This window comes from Tyto alba, unplaced genomic scaffold, assembly GCF_018691265.1.
Source record: "Tyto alba isolate M040663 unplaced genomic scaffold, T.alba_DEE_v4.0 Super-Scaffold_11, whole genome shotgun sequence".
Classification (NCBI taxonomy): Eukaryota; Metazoa; Chordata; class Aves; order Strigiformes; family Tytonidae; genus Tyto; species Tyto alba.
The window spans coordinates 5,343,168-5,368,194 of record NW_024881273.1 but is presented as its reverse complement, the minus strand read 5'-3'; the positions used below and the strand labels follow the sequence as shown (position 1 = coordinate 5,368,194).

At 51.5% G+C, this 25,027-nt stretch overlaps 1 protein-coding gene across 5 annotated transcripts in view; it reads left to right on the top strand.

Moving 5' to 3' along the window:
• The first annotated feature begins 384 nt into the window (after positions 1-384).
• The window catches only part of NTNG2 (netrin G2), a 51,625-nt gene continuing 26,982 nt past the window's right edge, over positions 385-25,027 (top strand). For all 5 annotated transcript variants that reach the window (XM_042786886.1, XM_042786885.1, XM_042786884.1 and 2 more), the window contains exons 1-3: positions 385-469; positions 3,108-4,231; positions 23,498-24,141. In XM_042786886.1, the coding sequence (XP_042642820.1) occupies positions 4,019-4,231; positions 23,498-24,141 (857 nt within the window). In that variant the 5' untranslated portion in view covers positions 385-469; positions 3,108-4,018. The remainder of the gene's footprint in view (positions 470-3,107; positions 4,232-23,497; positions 24,142-25,027) is intronic.

The following is a 25,027-nucleotide window of genomic DNA, read 5'->3' as shown; positions in this document are numbered from 1 at the left end:
TACCCCCGGGGCTGAAGGCTGCCCGCTCGCAGCCTCCTCTTCCTCGGGTGGTTTTTCTCCCTCCTCCACCTCCTCCTCCCCCCCCCCCCCCCCCCCCCCTCCCCGCCCGCATTTCCTCCCTGCACCTTTAAGAAGCACATTGCTCGCCGGTGGGATGGTGTGTGCTAAAGCTGCACAGAGGAAGTTACGCAGCCGGGATCAGGCACGGAGATAAAAGCTCCGATTGTGATTGAAAGTGAGAGCAAAAGGGATTTCAGCCTCGGCATTAACTTGCGAGGGGAGCCGGGGATTGCACAAAGCTTTCCCGGCCATCTGCCCTTGGGGGCCGGCGGCACAGCGGCTGCCCGCCGGGCTGGGGAGGGAGGGAGGGACTGGAGGGGGGGGGGGGGGGGGGGAATGTGGGGGGGTTCCCCCCGGCCCCGAAGTTCACGGCTCCGCCGGGAGCCCCGCGCCGCAGAGCTCCCTCCCGGTAAGGACCTGCAGCGCCGAGCACCGGCCACCGGGGGGGGTGGAATTTGGGGGTGGGGGGTGGGGGTGTCTGCGGATCGGCGGGCGACGCGCGGTGCCGGCAACTGCCCCCATCTCCCCAAAACCACCGTCTGTCCTGTCTTCCCCCCCCTCCCCGAAGTTGCTCCAAGGTTCCCCTGGGGTGCGTGTCCCGTCTTCGTTCCCCCCCCGCAGCTCCGGGAGCAGCACCGGCTCCCCACTACGGGATGGATTTTTATTTTTTCCTGTTCGGAGTTTGCCGAAGAGGGCTGGGAAGCAGGGATGCTCCCGCCCGGGGCCGCCTCCCCGCCGCTTTACCCACTTTTCACGCAGCCCTTGCAGTCCCTAAAAGTCCTTTAGTGTAAAAGAAACCGGGAGCGGGGGGGGTGGGGGGGGAGCGGCATCGGTTTGTCTGGAACCGCAAATGCGTTGGGGAGAGCGGCTGAATGTAAGTGAGATTTAGAGGATTTTTCCGTCGGGAGCCCGGTGCTCCTTTGAGCTTTGCGACGCTATTCGGAGGGTTCAGCCTCCTGGCACAGCCCAGGCAGCGCGGGGGGCTCCGAACTTCGCTTTTCGGGGTGGAGGGGAGGGGGTGATCAGCGGCGAGAAGAGGAAAAACTCCCGCTGGATCAGTGGTGGCGGGGGAAGAGTGGTTGGGGTTTATTCTGAAGGCAAGACTTCTGAAAGAAAATTGAAAACTCCTTCATTGAGTTTACTTTTTGGTCTTAATTCTCAGTTGTTGCTCAGTGCTGTCCCTTTATTTCAAGAGGGTGTTAATCCAATAATAATAAAAAAGGAACCGGCTAAATCAAGATACAATCTAATTTTGTGTTTTTAATACTCTGGCTATCAGTCCCCAGAGATTGCCGAGGACTCTTCAAAGAAAACAAAGCGCATTGATTCTATTTGTTCCCATGAACTGCAGTTTCTTAATAATATCAGGTGAAGATTTATTTTCAAAGAACCAAACCAAATCAAGCAGGGCAAACCCTTTAATTCCAAGAGTCTCTCCCCCCTGTTTGCTGTAAGCTGCCTTATTTCAGAGCAACACTGTGCAACTATTTCTGCAAAGGGACTGCACGGGCTGAGTGTTGCACCGCAGACTTCGCAGGGAACCTGCACACCTGGCTGATTGACTGACAGTAAATAAATTTTCTGGCACATTTTTATTTCCCTGCAAATCTGTGACATTTAGCCAGCATAACAAGACACTAATAGATATTATAGATCCTTTCTTCCCGGGCTTTTCCCTGACAGCCATTCAAGTGCAAAATATAATTGTTAAGGCTATGAAAATAGATCCATAAACTTAACAGCACTGGAGTCCTCATTAAAACTACCCTGCTTGTTTTCCATACAATACAGGAGTCTCACGCTTTCTCCTGTTATTAGGCACTTGGCTGTGACCGGTTTGATGTAATAATTAGGAACTGACTTGTTATAACTGAAAAGACAGCTCTGATGTCAGCGGGACTTATAAACACTGTGTCACACCAGTTTATTATTTTTACTACATTTACTCATAATGTAAAAATAGCAGCCAGTCTATTCTTTCTTTGGGAGTTTATTCAGGTCCAACGCAGCTATAATAGGCTCTTCTTTGAGAGCTGGCGATGAAGTATGAGAGATAGCGTCTGTTTTCTGAACTCATTCATCTAAATCGGCAATCTTTCAACCAAAAAGGGGGGAAGGGGAGATGGTAGCACAGTGATGTGAAGCCCCCGGACATGGATCAATGCCTCTGTTAACCTGGAGTTTCTGAGCTCTATGAGAAAGCAAATACTAAACATGCCGTTGAAGCAGACATCCCTAAATTGTGGAAGAAAAGTTGGAGAATCAAATAGAAAAGGAATTATCCAGACCTAAATTTCTGTTCTAGATACGTGCCTCCCACCTCTTCATATAAGATCACCCTTCTGGATCTAATGTTGAGAGAGGGTTTGACTTTTTTTTTTTTTTTTTTTTTTTCCCATCCAGTTCTTTGTCTTTTTCTTTTGTAATTACTTAAGATTTTTATAGCTCTACTGGAAAGATGACAAAATTGCAGAAATGTTGCTCTAACCTGAAATGAATACTGGGAAGGTCATTGCTCTTTGTATTAGGTGAACCTTAAATGTTATTATGACTTCAAATTGTTTTTTATTAAATGTTATTGTTCACATAAATCATATATGGGGACGCTGGACAATGTATCTGTCTCCCCAGCTGTCTTATTTATTTGCTTATCTTTTTAAGACTATCAATATGTCTGTCTGTCCTTGCTCTGTGTCTGCATATTCTCCATCTTTTAATGACCTATAGCTGCTTCTTGATATTATTTAAAGACCCATTAGAGCGCTTGTTGTCCAGCTGCTGTTACAAACCAGATACCTTAAATGGGGCAGCACTCCTTCCCGTCTCCCAAAGAGCAGAAGAGCCATAAGTATCTTACTATGGATTTCTTTTTATTAAAGTTGTATATCTCCCTTTTACAAAACCCTGGCTTGTGGCTTGGGAAGCCCAGCTGAGGGCTGTGTCTCTCCTGGGGGACCCCTATTCTTACAAGTCTTGTTGCTTCAGCTGAGCCGCACCACCCCCCCCCCCTCTTGCTACCAGCTAATTTATCTTTCAATTTGTTGCAGGTGCAGCCTGCTAATGAACTCTCCCTTTGCCCTGACCATGAAAGAGAGAGGAGACCTCCGGTAGCAGCATGGCTTGCAGCTGAAAGCTTTGGGAACTTGATGCTCAGCTGCCAAAAGGCAGAGCCAGACAGAAGTCCCCACCCATGAGCGCATCGCCACTGCTGCAGGACACAGAGGGGGAAGCGGCAGGGCCAGCGCTGCTCCTGTCAACCCACTGACCACCCAGCACCCTACTGGGACCACTGCGGATCTTGCCACCTGGTGTGCTTACGTTGACACAACCATCCTCTGGGAGAAAGGAATTTCAGCTCCAAAGAGTCTCTCTTGTCAGAGTTGTACTGATGACCAGATGCTATATTTATTTTATCTGTTAATGTTCCAAAGCCCCAATAATTATTTAAGGCAGACCACAGTTTAAGGCACTTTTCACAGCGACGCATTTGCAGCAGACAAAGTTGAGGAAAACCTGATCCAGCACCATCTCACGGCCTCTCCAATTTACTCCTATCAAATTTCATCAGCGACTCAGAACTTGATCTTTCTATTGATTGACTGGAGTCACCTCTAGATATTTTCATGCTGATTTGGAAGCCCTTTCAATACAATAAAAGGGGGGGGGAAAAATGAGATTAAGGAAGACTTTTGACCACTGATCAGCAACTCCGGCCAAAACTTTCCCAATCAAGTGATTTGCAAATTTGGCTTCTGTGCCAAGGGAAACCTTCCACATCCAAATACAGCGTGCAGAGTGGGATCACTGCTGTTATCGTCTGGATCTCCTTTGAGTGGATCATTTTTAGATGAGGAGTTTCCATGCTGATCCCGAGAGCAACCCCTAGCCCAGTAGCTGCCTTCCTCGGGACTCTCGGCACTGCCCTCGCCCAGGGGTCCCGCACTTGGCCGCAGCTGCCATGCTCTACCTGGTTGCTCTCCTCTTGCACTGTCTCCCCTTGGCCATGGGACAGTATGACATTTGCAAGTCCTGGGTGACCACGGACGATGGCCCGTCATGGGAGTTTTATGCTTGTCAACCCAAGGCCATGCGGATGAAGGATTATGTGACAGTACGGGTGGATCCAGCAGGAATCACTTGTGGGGACCCACCGGAGAGGTTCTGCACCCATGTAAGTGTCTCCCTCCTTATCTCACGTGTTATGACAGACTCCTTGCAGGTGGCCAGAGGCAGCTGTCCTGCTGAGATGCCATTATAAGGGACATTTCAGTTCAGGGTGGCGATGGTGGCTCCTGCCTTGAGCTCCCAAAATGGGGAGGTGGTGTCCTGCCCATCCCGGTGCGGTGCTGAGGAGAGGTCAGCCCTAGAGCGGGGAGGGTGCCGGCACGCTGAGGGGAAGGTGAGGAGGAGCCAGGGGGAGTGCTGAGCATGTCCTGCTCGGGGGTGGTAACGTCTGGGGTTTGGGAAAGCTCTGCCCCGGCGAGCCCACAAGCCGAGCTGCTCCGAGCGCGTCCCTCCGCTCACTAAAGCGCGCGGGGTGCGTTCACCAGTCCCATCCCAAAAGGCTGTGTCGGCACCAGGGTTTTATCAGAGGTGGGTGCATCCTCGCAGCATAAGAGCGAGGGGCAGGGTGGCAGAGGCCAGGGTGGCCCCCGCACACCCGCAGCTCAGGCAGTTGGTCTGGCAGTCACAAATTTCACTGAAGTCCCTGAAAATGTCGTCCGCCCTCTCTTCTAACCTCCCCATGAAAAGACTCTGTGGACAGACACTTGCCCTTGTAGTTAAAATCTTTAACTTATTTTCTCTTAAATATTAATCATTGCATTTCATTCCATGCACCACAAAGCTCAGCAGGAACATTTGATTTATAATTCACAAGGCTTTACATTGTTAAAAAGAGTTCAGGGGTCAAAGCAAAGAGCAAAACAATATGGCTGTAACATCCCCTCCCAAACGTCCTCCAGGAGTGGTCCAAGCACATGTTTAAGGCACAGGGACCAAGCCAGCCCATGCTGACAGGGTTTCCACTGGGGTAAGCACTGGACAAGGAGTGTCTTCTTAAAAAAAAAAAAAAAAAAAAAAAAATTTTTCTTCTATTGCCTGTAATGAGAAGGGGAGTTCTCCCTCTAAATCAGTGGAGGGAGTCCCATTTTCTCTTGCCAGCATTACCCAGGCTTTTATACCCCATGCCTCAGTTTGCTACCTAGAAAATGCACAGACACCTAGAAAATACCCTTGGTCCAACCAGCTCAGGACATCTCTTGAAAATCCAAGAGAAAAATGCTGCTTTAATAACAAGGGATGCCAAACATTTATGACCATCAGAACACACTGCTAGTAGTTGTCCAGTTCCCTCCAGCCTAAGGGGTCTCATTAGTACCAAGGAAGACATTTTCACTAATTCCAGATAAGTAGCAGATTTTTCCTTTTAAAAGATCATTTGAAAAGAAAGATTAAGTCAAAGGTTGCAATTAAAACACTTAATTATCGATGGGTCAGTCTGTATTTTCATGTATCTGACTGGCTGCAGAAGGATTAAAAGGTGAACACCAGATTGCTTTCCACTACATTCACTGCAGCTATTTACAAACCCTTTCTGGCTAAGGATGCTCCACACTTCAGGTCTACTGACCTCCGAGGAAGCAAAAGGCACAAACTGCAATCAGCTCTCTACATCTCTTGATTCAGTCAATACTGAGCTAAAATCTTTCTATTCTGGGCACCAGCAGTATTTCCTTGTAGCGTACGCCTGCCATGTGCTGTAACACTTGCAAACACCGTGTACAGCCGTGAATGGGAGTTACACAAATGCAAAACATGGATTTGCCTTCCTGTCCCTGCCTCACCCCGGGGTGCGTGCCTGGCCCAGCTCTCATCTGCCAAAACAGAAACCAGCACTCACGGCCACATCCCCAAGCAATTTCCTGATGAAGAATCAAGCTAAGAACAGGAGTAATATATTGCAAGTAATTTTTCAGATTTTTGGGATAGGTTTATGAAATGTCACTGTATTCTTGGCCCTTTCTCCCACATCTTACACCAGTGTTGTCCTCTCCAGAGGATTAAAGAGTTTTAAAAATGAAGCAGATGAGCAGCCCTGCTGAGGTGAGCGAGGAGCCCACCCAGCACTTAGTGCAGAGAGGAGGAGGTGGCTGCGGGAGAGATCCGGGCTCTAGTCCAGCCTAAGGACTGGAGTGCTGTGTGCCGGGAGGCCACCAAGGTAAATTTGCACGGCCTCTGTCACAGAGAATGACACGTGGCCATTTACTGCGGAGCATCCCCTTATGGTCAGTAGAAAGTGGAATCAGCAAGAAACGGCCTTTCCATCCCCGGTCCTGGGTGGTGACTTGACACCTATTGACATGCAGAGAGAGGTGAGCGGAGCCCGCAGAGGATGCGAGCGGAGTTTTGCTACCCCGGCGCAAAGGAAGCGCCGGGCAAAAATCAATGTCGCTGCCCACCGATCGTTACAACCTCTGAGCCCTGGCCTGTGCTGCAAGAGGGGAGGGTTAGTGGCTCACTCGAACCCTGCACACCTCCTCGCCTGCTGGCCTGCTCAGATGCCTTTCAGTGTCCTGTTATCCTTTCTCTTCAGGTTTTAATTGTTTTTATGTAACAGGTGGGTTCTCGTAGGAGCCCGGCTTTCCAGCAGAGAAGTTCTTACGGTGACTATATTGCTTTCTTAGGTGTCTTTCAAAACAGCAGGGTACTGTCCGTGCAGTTAAACTAATGTTAATCAGAATTAAGCACAGCTCAGCAGGCTGCCTGCCCTGCTCAGACAACTGAAATCAAAATTAAAGACACCCAAACCTCGCCTCATGCTTAAGGCAGCCAGACGAGAGGGAGCTGGACCATGTCCCGGCGCGGGGCATCGCTGCAGGGCAGGCGGAGGAGGAGAGTCCTGGTGAAAGTCAGGACCCTGTCAGACTGAGAGTGTTTCCTACGATGCTGTAGCGGGGCATCGCACAGCCCGCAGGGTCGCTCACTACGGTTGTAACAACTTCGAGCAGCACTCACAGAGAGTTCTGCAAAAGGAGGCGTCTGGGGGATTGCAGGAATTACTTAGAGGATTGTCTTTGCTGTTTTACAGCAATTCTAGGCACATCTGGCTGCTCCCTTCTGGTTAGGAAGCGTTTTGCTACTTACTGAAGTTGGAGGTTTTGCTTTTTCTACGGTGACTGAACGTTCTCCTATTCATGTCAATGCCTTTCTGGCAGGGTCACCTGGAAAATGAATTGTACTTTCCCTTCTGGCAGGGCAGGGGGAGTGGTGGGAGCAGGAAGACAGATAAGTAAATAAAAGCCTGAATGAATCTAAAAGCATGACTGAGAACTAAGAGGGAACAGATCTTTTAACCAAGGAAGTGGAGGGAAGGGTGAGACTTCAAAGATCACATCCAGGGCACAGCACGGAGCAGCTAAGTACAGATTTCAAATGAGAGGGGTTTGCAGGACAGGCGTGCTGGGGAAGGGCAGAGCTGCACGGGCTGCGTGGGGCTGAGGAGAGACGCGGCTTTACCTCGCCATCCCACCCTCCCGGGGAGGAGGAGGGTGGCACAGCTGGCAGGGTGCTCCCAGGTATTGAGATATTCTGAGATACTGAAGCACTACTTTGATACAGAGCAGGGACCTCTGAGAATTTCACTTTCAAGCATCGGTGTTTTGCACATAGGATAAAAAATTACACAGGTTTTGTGAGCAATTTGCACACAGGGTGGGCGACGGGGAGCAAGCAAACGCCAAAGCCCTGGTCCCTGCTGCAGATAGATTTGCAGCTCAAGGAGTTTCCAAATCATTCTAGCTAAAGCAAGGAGAGATGTCTGGAGCACACTGCGTGTGAGACAGCGGCTATCGCAGAAGGGTTTTGCTGCTTCTCGACACCCCGGCGATTGCTCTGTGCACCCGGCTGGCACACAGGGAGCTCAGCTCACCCAAAGGGGTGGGAGCCCTTTTTTTTTTTTTTTTTTTCCCCCCAGAGGTGTCAAGAGAGTATTTCTTGTTTAGACAATGCTCTTTGATGCAGGGCCGAGCTCTTAGCCCATATTGATGGGTCAGGGGTATTTTTATTTGGCGTCAGCATTGTTTCATCAGCTAATAGAGCTTGTTGATTTTGGCACGGGTACATGAAAGGAAAAGGCTTTATTTATTCATTACACATTCAGTCAGATTTGATGTTTAGTTTAATTCTTAGCTAAACTTTTCTGAATGACATGTGGTTATAGGGCTTGTACTAAAGAACTATTTCTCTTTTTAGACTGGATGCTAAAATTGTAAAAAGCCGACACACAGACTCTTTTCCCTACATTCTTAGCCCATCTCACATACAACTCTACGCAAGCATATATTCATTCATACCCCTGTGTGTAAACAAAGGATTGTGAGTTTGGGGATGATTAAAACTAAAGTCAAAGTTTTTAAAGAAGGAAAATGGGATTGCTTCAGAAATGCTCTTCCGAAAGCATTTTTAAAGATGCAGCATGATCTGGTGGTTTAAGGATGGATTCAGCCCTTCTGGTACTCTGAGCAGAGACAAAACCTGCAGGACATGCCCATGCTCCCCCTGCGCCTTGTTTCAGGGAGGAGAACCAGGGGGGCAAAGCATGAGGAGTCCTCAGCCTTGCAACCACCCCAGGGTTCAAGGGCAGCCTTTGGGCTGAATGGAGCCTGTAGACAAGTCAAATGGAAAATCCTTCCCAAGGAAAGTGGATGTTCTCTCTCCTCCTTGAATAAATCAGCACTACCCACTGTTGGTTGCAAACCCATCCTTGGCCTTAGCAGAGGGCTGGCCCCTCTGCTCTTCCTTATAGGGCCTATATGACATTGGGGACAATTACTTTGCCTTTAAGCCAAAATTCAGCAGCACAAGAAATCCACTCTCTGCTCTCACATTGCCCATGACATCTCGGTCAGGGTTGTGGGGACGGGAAGCTGCATCTTTCTTTTCACATATGTGAAGGGCTAACAGCCTCCTCCCTCGAACCCTCCAGTAGATTAACATCTCGGAAATACTCCTCTTTGCCTTTTCCAGGCTCTCCCCAAAGCAACTGCTGCCATTTCCGTCTGGATGAAGGTTTCCCTAATCCACCCCTTGCACTGTGGAGGCATTGCTTTCCAGCGTGGGAGAAAGGGCTGGGGCCTCTCAGTTTTGTTCCCACCCTCAATCACTTCTCAGCATCAGGGTTGCTGCAGAGAACAGTATTTGAAGTCAAGATCAGCAGCTCCTTGCCCTTGGGGCCAGACCCTTGGATTGCATGTTATTAGCTGCTCAGCAAATTACACACTACTGCCACAGAGGCTACTCTGGAGTGCAGCAAGATCTCGGTGTTATAAAAGCAGAGGCTTTATAGAAAAGGAAAGAATACAATTCAGCTTTAAATTAGAGAGTGCTGAGCAAACGGGATTTCCCCTCGCAGTCCGTAGCAATTTCCTTAAATGCCCAGTTTGGGATTCATCTTGTTGTAAAGTGGGATGCTGCTCCCCTAACAAGGATCATTTCCACTTGCTGATGGAAAAGACACAGCGATAAAAATCAAGCTGTCAAGTAGATTTAATTGGTACAGTGAGCAGAAAGTTTACCCCCACTTTGAATGAGATAGGGAAGAATAAACTGCTTTTAAGAAAAGCTTTGCTCTTCAAAGGGAACAGTGTCCAAATGGGAAAAGCTGGAGAGAACTGACTCTGAAGACTTGCTAGGGAGCATGGCCAGAGCTGGGAGAGCAGCTCTTACACTCGCTCATATACAGCAGCTCCAAGTATCACAGTTTTCTATAATCAACTTTTGAAGCTGAAGGGATGCAGGGAAATCCTTCCTTTGTATTTGTTTTCATTTAAGATCTGTATTTTAGTCTATCGCATAGATATGATTTCCCAATAAACTTTAAAAGAAATTCTCCCTACAGAAAAGACTGCCCAAGTGGAAAGGTGAGCTCTCCTACCATGATCTGGTTTCTCTAAGTGAAAGTCCAGTTTTAACCTTAGTTGAGCCTGATTACAGTTTCAGACCCCAAACAACCTTTTTACCGTCAGGATTTTGAGACGTGCGGCTTAGGCTGACCCAGCCCCACAACCCTGCCCGTTGACCCACACAAATGACAGCCATGTCTCCACTGTTACCCTGTGGCAGCACTACAAGCTGCAGAGCCACGGTTGGTCAGACCAGTTCACTAATCCATCTGAAAAATCTGCAAAACACCCCAAAACACTTTGTTTTCTGCTCCAGCAGCGCTGCATGCAGCAACAGCTGGGTCATCTACAGCAATGACAGGCAGCAAACTGCAGAAATGGGGTTGCAAAATCACACAGGGCGCCGGATGGGGACCCCTCTCCCCACAGTTATGCTTTGGGGCATCCCAGCAATGACCAAACAATCGTGATGTCCTCAACAGGGACCATCCAAGCTCCTCATGTGGTTCACCCCATGGTTTTGGAAAAAACAAAATGGAAACATGCCCAAGCAGCATCAAAACCCCTGCCCACGGCACAAGCATGTCGGGATCCCTGAGGTTAATGAATTCCTTCTCTGACCTAGATGGTGAGCTCCATCAAGCGTGAGCAACAGCAGCTCAGCCATGCTTGGCTAGCAGAGCCCGAATTTCTGACTTGGGGAGTTCTTATGCACATGGGCTGTTGCTGACCTGCTTAGCAGGAGTTCTCCACTGAGATGGTGTGAGCACCACTGCTGCTGCTGCCCTCTCGCAGGCATCCATCTCCCCGGGCACCCAGCCTGCAGTGCTGAATATGCCCCGGGCGTTACTCGGGCAGTTCAACACAGCACACAGGTTCCTGTGCTGGAAAATACCAAAGAGGCTTTTTCCTCCATGGGCTGCACAGCACTGCGTCGTGTCAGCCATTCAGATGTCTTCGGGAGAAGCCGATGCCTGCTAAGACCCACTGGCAAACAGCAGTTTAGACTTCCAGCCTTCACCCGAGGCAGATGTGCCCTCCCCTGCAGCCTCAGACGTGTCCCGTGAGGTTCCCACAAGTCCCCCCATCTTTCAGGCAGGGTCACCGGGACCCACAAAGGGTGCATGTTGCAGCGTTTACCCCACGCCCACCCTGCTCCACTGCCCTGACCTGCGCTTGCTCCGGCGTTTGGTACCGCTGCCCCTGCACATTTGCTCTGTGCCACGAGCGGGCAGGTTTAGGGAAACCTGTGGCTTTTAGCTCCATGGGGGTTTCTCCATTTGTCAGCTGTCCAGCCGCGAGAGGGGACTGGGCTAGTGCTGCTCGTCCGGGAGCTCAGTGAGTGCAGGCACGCAGCGATGCGGAGCCACTTGGTTGGGTTCTAGCCCAGCTGGCTCCCACCTCTCCCCGCTTGCTCACGCCTGTGCAGAAGCCACTAAGGCAGCGGCCTCTCCTCCCCTCCCCGGAGCAGCTCCACGACTCCAGCCTCAGCCCCCGACAAGCGGCACGGGAAGGCGAGCGCCGGCGTGCCCTTAGAGTGGTGATGGGTGCTGGCGCGCACCGCAGGGTCACGCATCCACGAGCGGTGCCGGGTGGCTCCAGCACCCACAGCCCAGGAGCAGCACCCATTTTGCTGCACACTGCAGCACAAGCAATGGGTCTCTGCTCCCCTGACACTGAGCTCCCCATAGATGCTGCCACCACTGCATCCAGTCCTGCCCACGTCCCTTTTTGGAGGGAATAGCCCAAAGGGAGAACTAGCAGAGATTCAACTGGCTTTTACTCTCAGCCAAAGGGTTTGTGAGCCCCCATCGTTTGGCCAAGTCAGCTGCTCCAGCTCCATCGTGCTGCCATTAAGAGGATTTGGGGGAGCCCTCTAAAAGGAGAGGATCATAGTCCTGCCCTCGGGGACAGCCAGGACATGTTTCGGGCTGATCACAGTCTCTAACAGGAACCTACTTGAATCGTTCCCCTAAAATAGAGCGTAAAGCAGACAAATACTTTGCATGTGAAAGCAGAATGCTTGATGCAGCAGACACAGGGGCCCTGATCAGAGGCCAGGGGCGGGTGCAGGGGTGTCCACCCCAACCATGCTCCTCCTGCAAAAGCTTTGGGGAAGATCTGAACCTCCGTTTGAGGACCACAGCAGAGCCCCCACTCCCTCCCCTTTCCCACCCCCAGCCTCCACGTCCTGCCCTCCCCCATTCAAACCATCAGAGCCTCTCTTACAGAATAAAATATTAATAGCGGCATAGCAAGACTCTCTGCAAAGGCTGCATGTATTGAGCTTACAAGGCACACAAGCTTTTAGAGAGCAGGACACTTTTCCTACTTCCTAAGCATTTTCTTAGTCCTGAATCAATAATGCACTTGGAGCCCAGCACACAGGTCGCTGCTGCTGTGCTCCTGCTGGTAGGGGCTGCGGACACAAATACATCTCTCTAGCAAGATGCAAGGATTTAATAATCTGGTAGAGAAGGGACGGGGCAGGATCCAAGCAGTTTAATTTGTAGACAAGCTTCAGGGAAGTGCCCTGGGAAGAGCAAACCTTGCAACTCTTGGGTACAGAAAGTCTGGATTTGGAGACAAGCTAAAAAGCAGTCAATGGGATTAAATGCCTGTCTCTCTCAACGTGTGCCCACGGTTGTGGCTGCGGGGTGTCCGGTTCATCAGCTTCTGATCTCGGGCTCTAGGTCACCCCTTAATCCACAAACTTGCAGGGGTGCAGCCCCAGTGGGAAGGTGGGTGCAGGGGTGAGCCCAGGGCACCAGGAGGGATGGGGTCAGAGCAGCTCACCGGGGGATTAGCAGTTGACAAAGAAAGAGCTGCTCAAAAATGATTCCATGGGAGGCTGGGCTACAGGCAATGCATGTGTGCCCAGCACAGACTAGATTATCTGCTTAAGGGTGGAGTTTTCTGGGTGGCATTAACCCTTGTGTCACCCACAGATCAGCTATACATGTGTCTTTTGGGACAAGGTGCTGGGCAGCAAAAGCCAAGCTGCTGCCCGGCCATCCCGGGGCTTTGGAAATTAAAGTGCTACCCCAAGATCACCCTGCAAATGGTGTGCTTAGGGCCCTTCTGGGAGAGGTCACCTGTGGACAGGGCTGATTTCAGTCTAGAGGTTAAAATTCATCATGTCACTAGATTTTCTGACCATTTTCGGCTTAGCCAGAGCGGGCATGAAGCAATTTGCATCAGTGCACAAGCAGTGTCGGCTCCATTTCAAGGGTGTGTGGGTGACTTGGGTTGGTCCTTGTGTAGTATCTCCCCTCAGATCCTCCCTTTGCAGAGAGGATGCTTCCTGCCTGGATGGCAGCCTCCTGCAGAGGTTGTACCATCCGCAGTGCAAAGATCAGCTCATGCCCTTTTCATGGAGGTACTAAGCAGACCATGGGGGAGAGTTTCAGAGACAGTGTGGGATGAGAGCAGAGATTTCGTTGATCAAGACTGGATGAAGGAGCCACTACTTCGCCCAGCTGCACGTGCTTGGGGGAGCTCAATCTTCAGAAAGGTGGAGCCCTCAGCACTCCCAGCAAAGCCCCAAGCTGCTCCTGAAATCCCTCCATGCCTCAGTTTCCCCACCTGGAGGTAGAGCATTGCACTACTACTACATGACCCCGTCTGGCACTGGGATGTTTCCCCATGGCTGGTGGGGAGAAGGGCACAATGCTGAGCTAGGTTGAAATACGAACGAGATGCTTCTCGAATTCAGAAGCAGGCTGGAGGGGGAAGGGGAAGAGCAGCCGCAAGTACAGGTTGAATCTCTTCTCTGGCAGAGAGACGGGCCCAGGGGAGCCCAAGAGCCTTGAACAAGCGGCGTGCTGTTTAGTGAATGAGTATCTGCTTCAGGCCAAAGGGAAGAGGCAAAAAGCAAAGCAAAACGTCTCGCTGAGCCCGTCCTGGCGTGTGCTCACGAAGAGCCGTGCCGCGAAGCCGGCGGTGCCGGTTTCTGCTGACTCACGCTCTCCCAAATCCCGCACGCAGGCAAAGCGTGTCCTGACACCCGTGCCGAGGGGTGACCTTGTACTTGGACAACCTCCCATCCAGGAGGAAGGGGCAGGAAGCAGAGGAGCAATCAACCCCCCCCAAACCACGGCCGTAGGGGGGGAGATGAAGGGAGTGACATTCCGCTGAGGCAGAATTAGCAGATCTGTGGAGGGACCCCATTTCCACCTTATTAATAATTCATTCCAGCTCTCCCTTTACCTGCTCATAAACAGCAAACAGCTTGTTAGTAAGGATGGTTCTCTCCTCTCTTGCTGTCTCTGCCCTAATAAGAGCCCCTTGCAGATGACTGGGGGGAGGGAGGTAGTGAAGGAAGGGCACACGAGCGAGCAAACCACCCCACGAGCCCACCCTGAGCTTCCCATCCCATCCCCGCAAGGTCCTGCCTCCCAGCTGGAACCGCCCTTCCTCCGTGGAGGTGAAACTGCAAAATAACCCCTCACCGAACCAGAGATGCCTTGCCAGAGCCTGCCTGCACACACAGGCCATTTAAAGACATCTCTTCGGAGGGTTACCACGAAGAGGAGAGCGATGCCTGCGGGGTGTGCGGACAAGGGGTTTGCTGGAGCGTTCCTGAGCACCTGAGCAGTGCTCGGGCAGCAGCTGCATGGGCAGCCCCTGGGAAAACAACTTTCTACCATATAAAACAGCTCTGGATTATCTCAAATACATAGAGATTGATCAAAGTGGCAAAGCTGTTCCCAAGATATTTGCCAGGTTCGAGTCACAGCCATGCCTGGGCATCAGGGGACGGGGTAATTAGTGCAAGAGGAGCAGACCCCGGCCAGGCAGCTCCGTGTGGCCTCCCCACGGCTCCCGGCGTCCCCCCACATCCCCCGGAGCATCGAGCAAGGAGGGCACCAACCTTCACCCGGGCTCACGGGGAAGGGCCAGCGCGGGGCTGTTTGGCTCAAGAGGGGCCTCGTATTTCTCCTCAATTATCTGTGTGCTCCCAGCCATCTCTCCCTGTGAGTTATGCCACTTGCCAGCTGTTGGAAATAATCGCTGTAAATTAATTATGGTTGTTTCACCCCTCTGATCCCTCCCAGCCCATGAATAGAGTGAAAATTAATTGTCAGAGAGTATTTCCAGTTCTCTGGGAGTCCCATCTTGGCCACTGGCAGGTTATGGTTTATGCCCTGAAGCATGAGATTTAATTACCCACAAATGTTATTTTTGATCATAAAATCACCTTGCCTTTTCATAAATCCAGATAGAGCAGTTGAACCCTCAGGTCAGAAGCAGCAAGAGTGAAAATACCCCATAATGATGTTAGGACAAGCCTGCATTTTCTCCCAGGTAAAAGCAATTCTGTTTGGGAAAGAGCATCGCATCCTGGAACAGTTATTGGAAGAAAAACTACAGAAGTTTCCCAAAACGTACATTACTCAATGTGGCCCTTGACAAAAATTTGCATTGCAGAAAATAGATTTAACTCTGTATCAGTGGGGAGGATAACAGCGGTTGTCACCGGGACTGGGTCAGGGACAGCATCCTCCCCACTCCGCGGGTTATTTCCCGGTACTGAATTGTGCTGACAGGCACTGGAGTGAACCCACAGCCCGGCTGGGATGGGGACAGCGACAGAGATCCCTGAAAAGCCAGAGAAGCCAGAGCAGGGGATGGAGGCAAAATGAACGCCCCACAGCTCAATCCTGGCATGAATTGGGGGAACTCAGCTGAGCGTAAGGAAGCAGGAAAGCAAACACACCAAGATGATTGTTTCAGCTTTATCCTGCAGCCTCCTGGGCAAACGCATCCAACTTGGTGCTGGACGGGGAAAGGGAGGGGATAGAAAATTGAATTTAGGGGAGAATGTATTCCAAAATACCCATAAGAGAGGCAGGAATGGAGTGGGCTGGCCCCCGCTTCCCTCCATGGGTTGGGGACCCCCCATCTCCCATGGCCATCAGTCCTCTCCATGATGAATGGGTTGTTCGGGGAAGGGGAAGCTGCAGGACATCCACGGTGGCACCAGTCCACAGCAGAGATGTTAGCAGGGCACGAGGGATCAGGTGCACACAAGGATTTTGCCGATGAGGTTGTTTTGCAGGATCTGGAGGAAATTTGATACCAACTTAAGGGCTTTGTTGCTGTGCACGGCAATGTGGGGACTTTGTGAACCTCATCAGCTAACCTTTAAGTGAAAAGTCAAAGGCAGGGCTGTCAGTGCCCTGGAAGAAGCAGAAGGGCTTTGGGACACACCTGAGAGCTGCTTAAGCATCGTGGCTGGATGAGGCAAGTGCTCAGGAGGGAATTGTTCCCTCCTGGGTGGAGGTGGAGGCTCAGACCAAGGTTTCCTTGGCCACAATCACTCCTGAGAAGTAGGGAAGGAGTCTTCTGTGCCATCTCCTGCCCCACTGAAATCACTCCAGCAACACGCTGCTTCCACACAGGGGTGTTTTTGCCCTGAATTACTTGTGCCACACAGCAAAACCGGATTAAAACCGGCACATGAGAGGGGCAGCACCATGCAAACCCTCCTCACGCACAGCCTCTCCATCCCCCGCGAGGGCCAGCCCTCGGTGGGCACCAGACTTTCTCCTGGCTGCTCGAGGAGCTTGGTCATTAAGCAGATCACTCGTTTTGGAGTCTGCAGGAAGCTCCTCCTCATGTTGAGGGAATCAGAGCCGGCTCTTCAGGCTATGGAGGGGGCGATCAGATGGTCCCTGGTCCCAACCATTGTCAGCACTTGCAGGAGAGCCTGGAGACACCCAAGGTCTGAGAGCTCTATGGCTGAGTTTGAGAACCGGTTCTTGGAGAAAAAACCCACTACAGAATAAAGGACCCAAGAGAAGCTCACACAACAGCATAATCTTTGTGCCAAATAAATGCATTTAACTTTTTCCCTCTTGATAAAAAATCTTCCTATAAAAAGCCACGTATTTTCCCCCCTGCCAACTAAAAAAAATACAAATTCTGGATTTCCAAAACTAGTCTAAGTTGGTAAGACCTTGTCATTACTCTTTTTAGGAGACTGACTGTAATTAAAAACAAGTTGGCCACAGGGTAATGGGGGTTTTAGCAGAGGCCTTGTCTGAGGCAACACAATTCCATCAAGCAGAAGAGAGCCCTGAAAGCAAAGCAACTCCCTGGGCCAAGACACCGTTAAACAAATCACACCAGGTTATGGGAGCTGTGATGAGCACCCTTGGCTGAGCAGTACCAACTTTCACACCATCTACGTATTTTTCTTTGCTCAAATGTTGGGGATTTTTTTTCCTTTTAACATTATTTTTATTATTTTTCTTCATTGTGCAGCTAGTGTTTGCGATTGCTTTCCAACTTCCCTTTGGCATGGAGATCTCCTAAAAGCTGCAGTTTTATTTCTGTGCAGCTTTCACCATTGACAACAGATGCCTAGTTTGTTTAAAATACTAAACAGCTTAATGATTAATCAAATAATTTCACCTACAAAAATATATAATTTTATGCTCTGAGGCTTAAAAACGGCATTATCTGCCAGGGGGGAAAAAAAAAAATAAATCAAAACAACTTTGTGCGCTCATTAAGATCCCTGGAAACCAGCTGGGCTTTGTAAAACTGGGGTCTTTTAGTGTGGCTGTTTTTCCCCTTTCCCTCCCCTCCCCAGCAAGGTGGGCAGCAGCTTCACTGCAGCATCCTGCATTCTTGTCATCATGCCTTGTCAGACCAGTATCTCGTTTCTTAAGAAATCCTTCTCAAGGAGCAAGTCCCTGCTGTCACCTTCACAAAGTTGCTTTTGCAGCATCTCTGCCCAGCACTGGCCCCAGGCACCTGGAAAGGGCAAAACCCAAGGCCTGGGTCTGCAGTCACTGGGACACATTTCCAGCTCAAGAAGTGGGACCGTGTGAACCTCATGAAGTTCAACAAGGCCAAGTGCAAGGTCCTGCACCTGAGTCAGGGCAACCTCCAGTATCAATACAGGCTGGGGGATGACAGGATTGAGAGCAGCCCTGAGGAGAGGAACTTGGGGGTAGTGGTGGATGAAAAACTGGACATGGAAATGTGTGCTTGCAGCCCAGAAGGCCAACGGTATCCTGGGCTGCACCAAAAGCAGTGTGGCCAGCAGGTCGAGGGAGGGGATTCTGCCCCCCTGCTCCACTCGGGTGAGACCCCACCCGGAGTTGTGTCCAGCCCTGGGACCATCAGCACAGGAAAGAGATGGAGCTGTTGGAGTGGGTCCAGAGGAGGCCACAAAAATGACCAGAAGGCTGGAGCACCTCTCCTGTGAGAACAGGCTGGGAGAGCTGGAGGAGAGAAAGCTCCAGGGAGACTTTACTGCAGCCTTCCAGTACTGAAAAGGGGCTTATAATAGGATGGGGACAGACTTTTTAGTAGGACCTGTAGCAATAGGACAAAGGGTAATGGATTTAAACTAAAAGAGGGTAGATTCAGACTAGATACAAGGAAGAAATTATTTACAGTGAGGGTTGTGAGACACTCTAACAGGTTGCCCAGAGAGGCTGTAGATGTCCTATCCCTGGAAACAATCAAGGCCAGGTTGGACGAGGCTCTGAGCAACCTGATCTAGTTGAAGATGTCCCCGCTCACTGTAGGGGGGTTGGACTAGATGACCTTTAAAGGTCCCTTCCAACCCAAACCATTCTATAATGTGCCCCATGGAGGCACAATCTTGCTGTGATGCCATTTGTTAGGACAACTTGTCCTCAGTGAGGCTCTTGCGATTTGCCCCTGGGGATTTGTCCCTTTGGGCTGAGCTGGACCTAAGCAAGGTTGCAGTGCTCTTTGGTGCACCCTCAAGAAATGAGCAACCAGAAGAGCATGCTGGAGAGCTGGAAACCTGCAATGTCTAGTTGCCATGAGGACACTCACGACTGATTTAATAGCGTGAGACTCAAAGTGAACTGGTTTATTTTAAGCTCTGAGCCCAAGTTTGCCTGCCTAATGCATTCTGACTTTTAGATTGAAGACTTAAATATCTTGAGACTTTGGACAGATCCTTTGGAGGACACACAGCTTGGAGGAGGAAACCAGATTCAAAAATAATACCTGGAATTGTTTCAACAGTGCTATAACAGATCTTACTTGGACCAACGGAGCAGTCAAAGTATGGCCATCTGTTTCCGCTCCCCCCTGCCCTCCTGGCTGACTTCAAACCACCCCACCAGCAGAAAATGCATTGAGCATCCCGTGGAGGAAGGACAATTCAATAAACCTAAAACCAAAAAGGAACACTTCATTTTAGCGGAGGAAGCCATAGTGGCGTGACTCACTCGGTGGCTTTTGAGGCTCTCCCCCACCTTTCAGCACTGTCACTTAGAGGTTATTTTTGCATTTGCCCTGTTACAACCACACAGCTCTTGAGCCGTGTGCCACTCCAGAGCATCAGGGTGCTTAAAGACATCTTTGGGCTCGGTACCTGCAGAGCTGGGCATGTTTACAGGTTGGGATATACAGGAGCCATCAGGGATCGTGCACCTCCAGTCCCTGATCTCTGGGACGAGCATATTGGAGACAGGCAGAATTTTTGGCTCCGCTTCTCCCTGCTCTTGACCCGCCAGGTCCCCTGCCAGGGCCATGCCTGGCCAGCCCTGTCCCTCCAGACAGGACACAGGGAAGGGGATCACACTTGTCAAACTTGGCTGCTTCCCTCACGCTGCTCCTGGAAAACCTGCTCCACCTCCCAACCTGGCCACCCTTTACCAGTCTGGGTAATGTTTGCTGATTGTGGTTTGGTCACAAAGTCCTTCCCTTGTGTAATTTGGCCGCTGCTTAAGGAAGCCTCAATAGGAGCATCATCCGTAGCCCTGGAGGTGAAGCTGGCCGCTGTAACCATGCTGGGGACAGCTCAACCAGCAAATACTCAGCGGAGAGCCATCTTACACCAGCTCAAGGGCTTTGGCAGCCCCGATGGCTACCACACGCAAGGAAAGGAAGCCACATGGCAAGGGCACCCTTGCCAGGATGGCTCCGTGCACACAGACCTGCTCAAACAGAGCCGCTGAGCAGAAGAGAGGGTTTACTGGGGAGCTTTCTGCTGCCATCTCGAGCTGCTTCCCCACCTGAGCCCACCGAGATGCTGCACTGCTGCACCCTCCTTCAGATGAGAGAGGAAAATGGACCTCCAGGATGGTCTTTTCAGGACCATCCTATTAAACCATCTGTATGACCACATTGGCAGTAGGACCATACTGCAACACAATATGTTGCCTCAGCACAGGAAACATACTCTGAGCCCCCAGCACTTCAGCTGATGGGGATGTTTCTTTCTTTTCCATCAGGCACTGCTGTAAAGCTGTGCTAAGAGGTAGCTACATCCCCTGGCAGGAAGCTGTGTCTCATTAGCAGAGGTAAACAATTCCTCTGAACGTGACAAGTCAGGAGAGCATATTAAATATGTCAATATCTTAAGGGTTTTTTTTTTTAATCCTTGCTCCGGAACAGTGTGTCGCAGCAGGAGAGGACCCCCCCCCCCCCCCCCCCCCGCAGCACAGCTCAGAGCCCTGTCACACCCCAGCTGGCATCTCCCCTTGCTCAGGGCATCCCCCCTGTTTGGGAAGAAAGTGGGGAGTGCCCGGGCAGGTCCCCTCGCCCCCACCCACCCGAGCAAGCCTGAGCACTCCATTGATTTCCCTTGCTCAGTTGGCACAGCTACAAGCAAGTAAAAAACAGTAAAAACTATCCAGCCATTTGCTTTTCAAACATCAACCGAAACGTCCATTTAGCAGCCTCCCTGCTCCTGGGACGGGCACCTCACCGGAGCTCAGCAGCTCCGGCTGCAGCCCTTCCTCCCAGCACACACGGAGATGGCAAAAGTCATCAAAAAGCAAAAGCTGCTCAACAGGCTGTAACAGGAGGAGCAAATCCCAGCACGGCACTCGTGGCTTTACCGTCGGGCAGGTGCGTGTCTGAGAGCAAGACAACGTTGAAAGCAATAGGAGTTTTGCCTTGTTTTAAAAACTGGCTTCTCCTGCTTTCCCTGGCAGCCTCCTGCACGCACAAACAACAATGCACCCTTTATTTACAGGAGTCCCCTTTTCTCCCCAAGTCTGCCGCCACATCCCCTGCAAAGGAGGCCGGTGCTCACGTACAGATCAGCTGCTCACTATTTTGTTTTATCCCCGCTGCTGGCGGGCAACCTTCTGCCTCATTTACTGCGTGCTACTCGCACACTGCTCAGAAGACGGAATTATTTATGTTCTCCTGAGCTTTTCTAGGCTCCTCAGAGCTGCGGCCTCCACTCGCTATGCAAACAGTTGCTCACATTCAGTGCGTGTCTCTGAGCTGTGGGGAGGCACCAAAGGCCCATTTTACAGACACGAAGTGGAGAAGCTGCAAGTAGTTCCCAGGACTTTTGGTTGCCTAGCTGGAGGTGGCAAAGCCCAGATTTTCCAAAGCACCTCACGTTACTCAGCAGTTTCCATGTTTAAAGCTCAGCCCCACTTTGCACCTGAGAGCACCCATTTGTACAAGCCAGATCCCCTCCTCTGCTTTGCCTGGGGTACACATGGGGCACCCTAAAAGCAGGTCACAAGCACTTAGGCTCCAACAGCTTCCCAGGTCAACAGGGCCACGGGCACAGGAGCAGCCTCTCTCTATGTTTCCTCACGCTTGCAGCAGGGCTTTCCCAGCCCTGGGATGCAGCTGGACCCCAGGCCTGCATCTCGCTTGTTTGAGCCCCCAGGTACCAGCATCAGGTCCCTGCGAGGCTGGGACCAGCAGCCACCAGCACAGCCCCAGTGCTGCAGGGATCCCCAGGGCAGGAGCACGCTGCTCCCTCCATGGAGGGCCCTTCCATGGGCTCCCAACCACGCACAAAACATCCACAAACCAAACTGCAAAACCCAGCTCGGTCTTACCTTGCAAGTCCACTGAGCTCAGGAGGACCAGACCTCGCACCCCAGCAGGCTCCTTGACATCAGCTCTGAGCAGCTCCAGCTGCTTTATCACCTCTTCCTCCTCCTCCTCTTCCTCCTCCTCCTCCTCCTCCTCCTCTGCCAGGTGTCTCTGCCTCCCTGATGAGGGTCCCACTGCAGCAGAGCTCACTGTTGTATCAATCCCTCTCCCTCCTTGATCCTCTGGATTTTGAGTCTGAAAGGGAGGTAAAGTCACAGCAAAGAGATGCTTCATATGCAAAAAACGTCTGCAGTATGTTGCAGAGGGGTTTTTTTGCGGACAGTACCCATTATAACACAGCCCCACATCATCCCTAAGGCAGGTCTGACCCACACATTCCTGGACACAGGGGCTGCAGGGCAAGGAATGACAGGCTTTAACATACATGGATGAGCAATAAACCCACTGGCACAGCTAACCCAGATGCCCACCTCCAAAACGTCAACATTTTGTGTATGACCTCGACGACATGTCCCTAGTGCAGTTCAGTACATGTGGATGTGTGTGTGTGTCCCTGCAAAACTTGCAAGCTTCGCCACGCACTGTCACTTGTGGGCAAAATGGAGTGGCTGGACCTTTTCTCCCATTGCCCAGGCCTGCAGGCAACGAGTGATGTGGCAGAAGTAGCAGCAGACGTTGTCACCTGGATGGGGTGAGGCATCCTTCCCACTGTGGTCCCTGTGGGTGGGTGAGGACTATTGCCACTCCTGCCTGCAGCTGGGGAGGGCAGCATGGCTTGGGAAGCGCCTGTCCTCGTGGGCAGCAGGGCTGCCAGGTACAGCTACATAACTCGGTTTCTGCAAAGACAGGCATTAATTGACATTCCCTTCTATTTGCCATGGGCTAATGGCACCTGGACAAGCAGCAAGTGGCTGGGGACATTGTTTGGGCTGTGGGGGTCCCAGGTCCTTTCTGGGTGCTGGCGGGTGGGCACAGACCCACCCGCCCCCTTCCCAACCCTGTCAGCTCAGCCTCCAGTTAGTTTGGGTAGGTTGAACTGAGGAGTTCCCAGCAACAGTGACCACATCGGGCTGAGCATTGCATCCCGAGCATACCTGCTCTGCACATCCCTGAGGCCAGGATGCTGTCCTGGGGACAGTGGAGACACCAGGAGCCCAAATCTCTGCTCTCTCTGCTGCCACCCAGTCCTGTCCCAGCTCAGAGCTAGGGAAATTGGATTTCAGAGGTGCTGGGGGGACACTGTGTCCCCAGCCCATTCAGCATCAAGAGCCACGAGAGTCACAGATGTGCTTTGGGGATCTTAGTCATTCAGTTCTTGCAAGGGAGCAGGGGTGAACGCAGCTTTCCATAGGCTTGTAACTTGGCCAAGCTTAAGCAAAGTTTCTCCCTGAGACCGTCTCAGGGAAAGCACTTTCTATGAAAATTGTCCCCGTGCCAAACTGATTTCCCTTTGGGGAAGGGCCTTTCAAAGGAGATGGCTCAGCTGTTCTTATAGCAAAGGCAAAGCCATGTATTTCTGTCTTAAATTCATGCTCAGAAACAGCATCATGCAGAGCCAGACCCCCAGCATACTCCAGTTCAGCCCAGCAGTTAACGTTTGACACAAGCAGCTAAAACCAGAGCCCAGTAACGGTGCGAGCTCGGCTGTGTGCCCACGATGCCCACGCAGTGCCCACGTCATGCCCAGGCATTGCCTTCTTCTCTCGTGACCGTTGTTGTTGTTCCAGGAGAACCCGTACCTGTGCAGCGACGAGTGCGACGCCTCCAACCCAGACCTGGCCCACCCGCCGAAACTCATGTTCGACAGCGAGGACGAAGGGCTGGCCACGTACTGGCAGAGCGTGACGTGGCGCCGGTACCCGGAGCCGCTGCTGGCCAACATCACGCTGTCCTGGAACAAGAGCATCGAGCTGACAGATGACATCGTGATAACCTTTGAGTACGGGCGACCCACCATCATGATGCTGGAGAAGTCGCTGGACAACGGGAGGACTTGGCACCCGTACCAATATTACGCAGATGACTGCATGGAGGCCTTCAGCATGCCAGCACGGAGGGTCCGGGACCTCTCCACCACCAGTGCCAACAGGGTCCTCTGCACAGAGGAGTATTCCCGCTGGGCGGGCTCCAAAAAAGAGAAGACTGTCCGGTTCGAGGTGAGGGACCGCTTTGCCATCTTTGCTGGCCCTGACCTCAAGAACATGGACAACTTATACACCCGGCTGGAGAGCGCCAAAGGGCTCAAGGACTTCTTTACCGTGACCGACCTGCGGATGAGACTGCTGAGACCAGCCCTGGGAGGCACCTACGTGCAGAGGGAGAACTTGTACAAATACTTCTATGCCGTCTCCAACATTGAAGTCACCGGCAGGTAACAGCTGCTGTATTTCTTTGGGCATTTCTTCTCAGAGAGATGAGAAGAGGGTTACTGCTAGAAAACTAAGCCATCAGTGTTTCTGTCAACCAATAAGTTTACCAGTGTTTCTCCCTCTAATACCCTCTCTCCCCAGGCAGGGCAGCATCGGTGATAAAATAGATGTGTGCTTGCAGGGAATGGCTGGGGCATCTCCAAGGCTGTGTCTGAGAGAAGGGCTGTGTCCTCCTGGAGTTGGGGCAGCTGGGACACGGCTTGGATGGATGGCTGGGGTCTGAGTTCCCTCTCGGATGCCCTGCCCATGCTAGTGGATCCAGGGGGGTGAGGAGTGAGGCTTGCCCCACTATACTCCAGCTCATTCCCAGTACAAGCAGGATGGGTCATCTGGAGTCAGTTCTGCACCCCTGGAGCAGCCCCGGCTCTGGCAGACAGAGTTTGGGGTGAGGGTAAACACCCCAACAGGTCTGGGGCAGGGGAAGGCAGGAGGGGGTTTGTTTCTCCTGGTCTTTGTTTTTAATTTCTCTGTACGATGCCATATGTTACGTTATGACATCAACCGAAAAAGCAAAGTAAGGTGGAAAAATGCCGAGATGGCTAATTTCCCATCCAGCTTGTGGATGCAGCTTGTGCGAGACTTACAGGCGAGAGGGGAAAAATCTCCCCATCACCCACCCCTTGCTAACAAGAATCACCACAGCGACAGAGGAGCCGTTTGTATCGGTTCCAAACTGTTTGTTTCTGAGCCTTGCAAGCAAGAATGTTCTGCAGGTGCCATCGAGGCTGGCTTTGAAACGGCTCCAAGGGATAGGAAGCTGCAGTGAGGGATGGGAGAGCCCTCTCCTCCCACGGAGACAGGCAGGAGGCAGCGGTGGGGGCTAGGTCT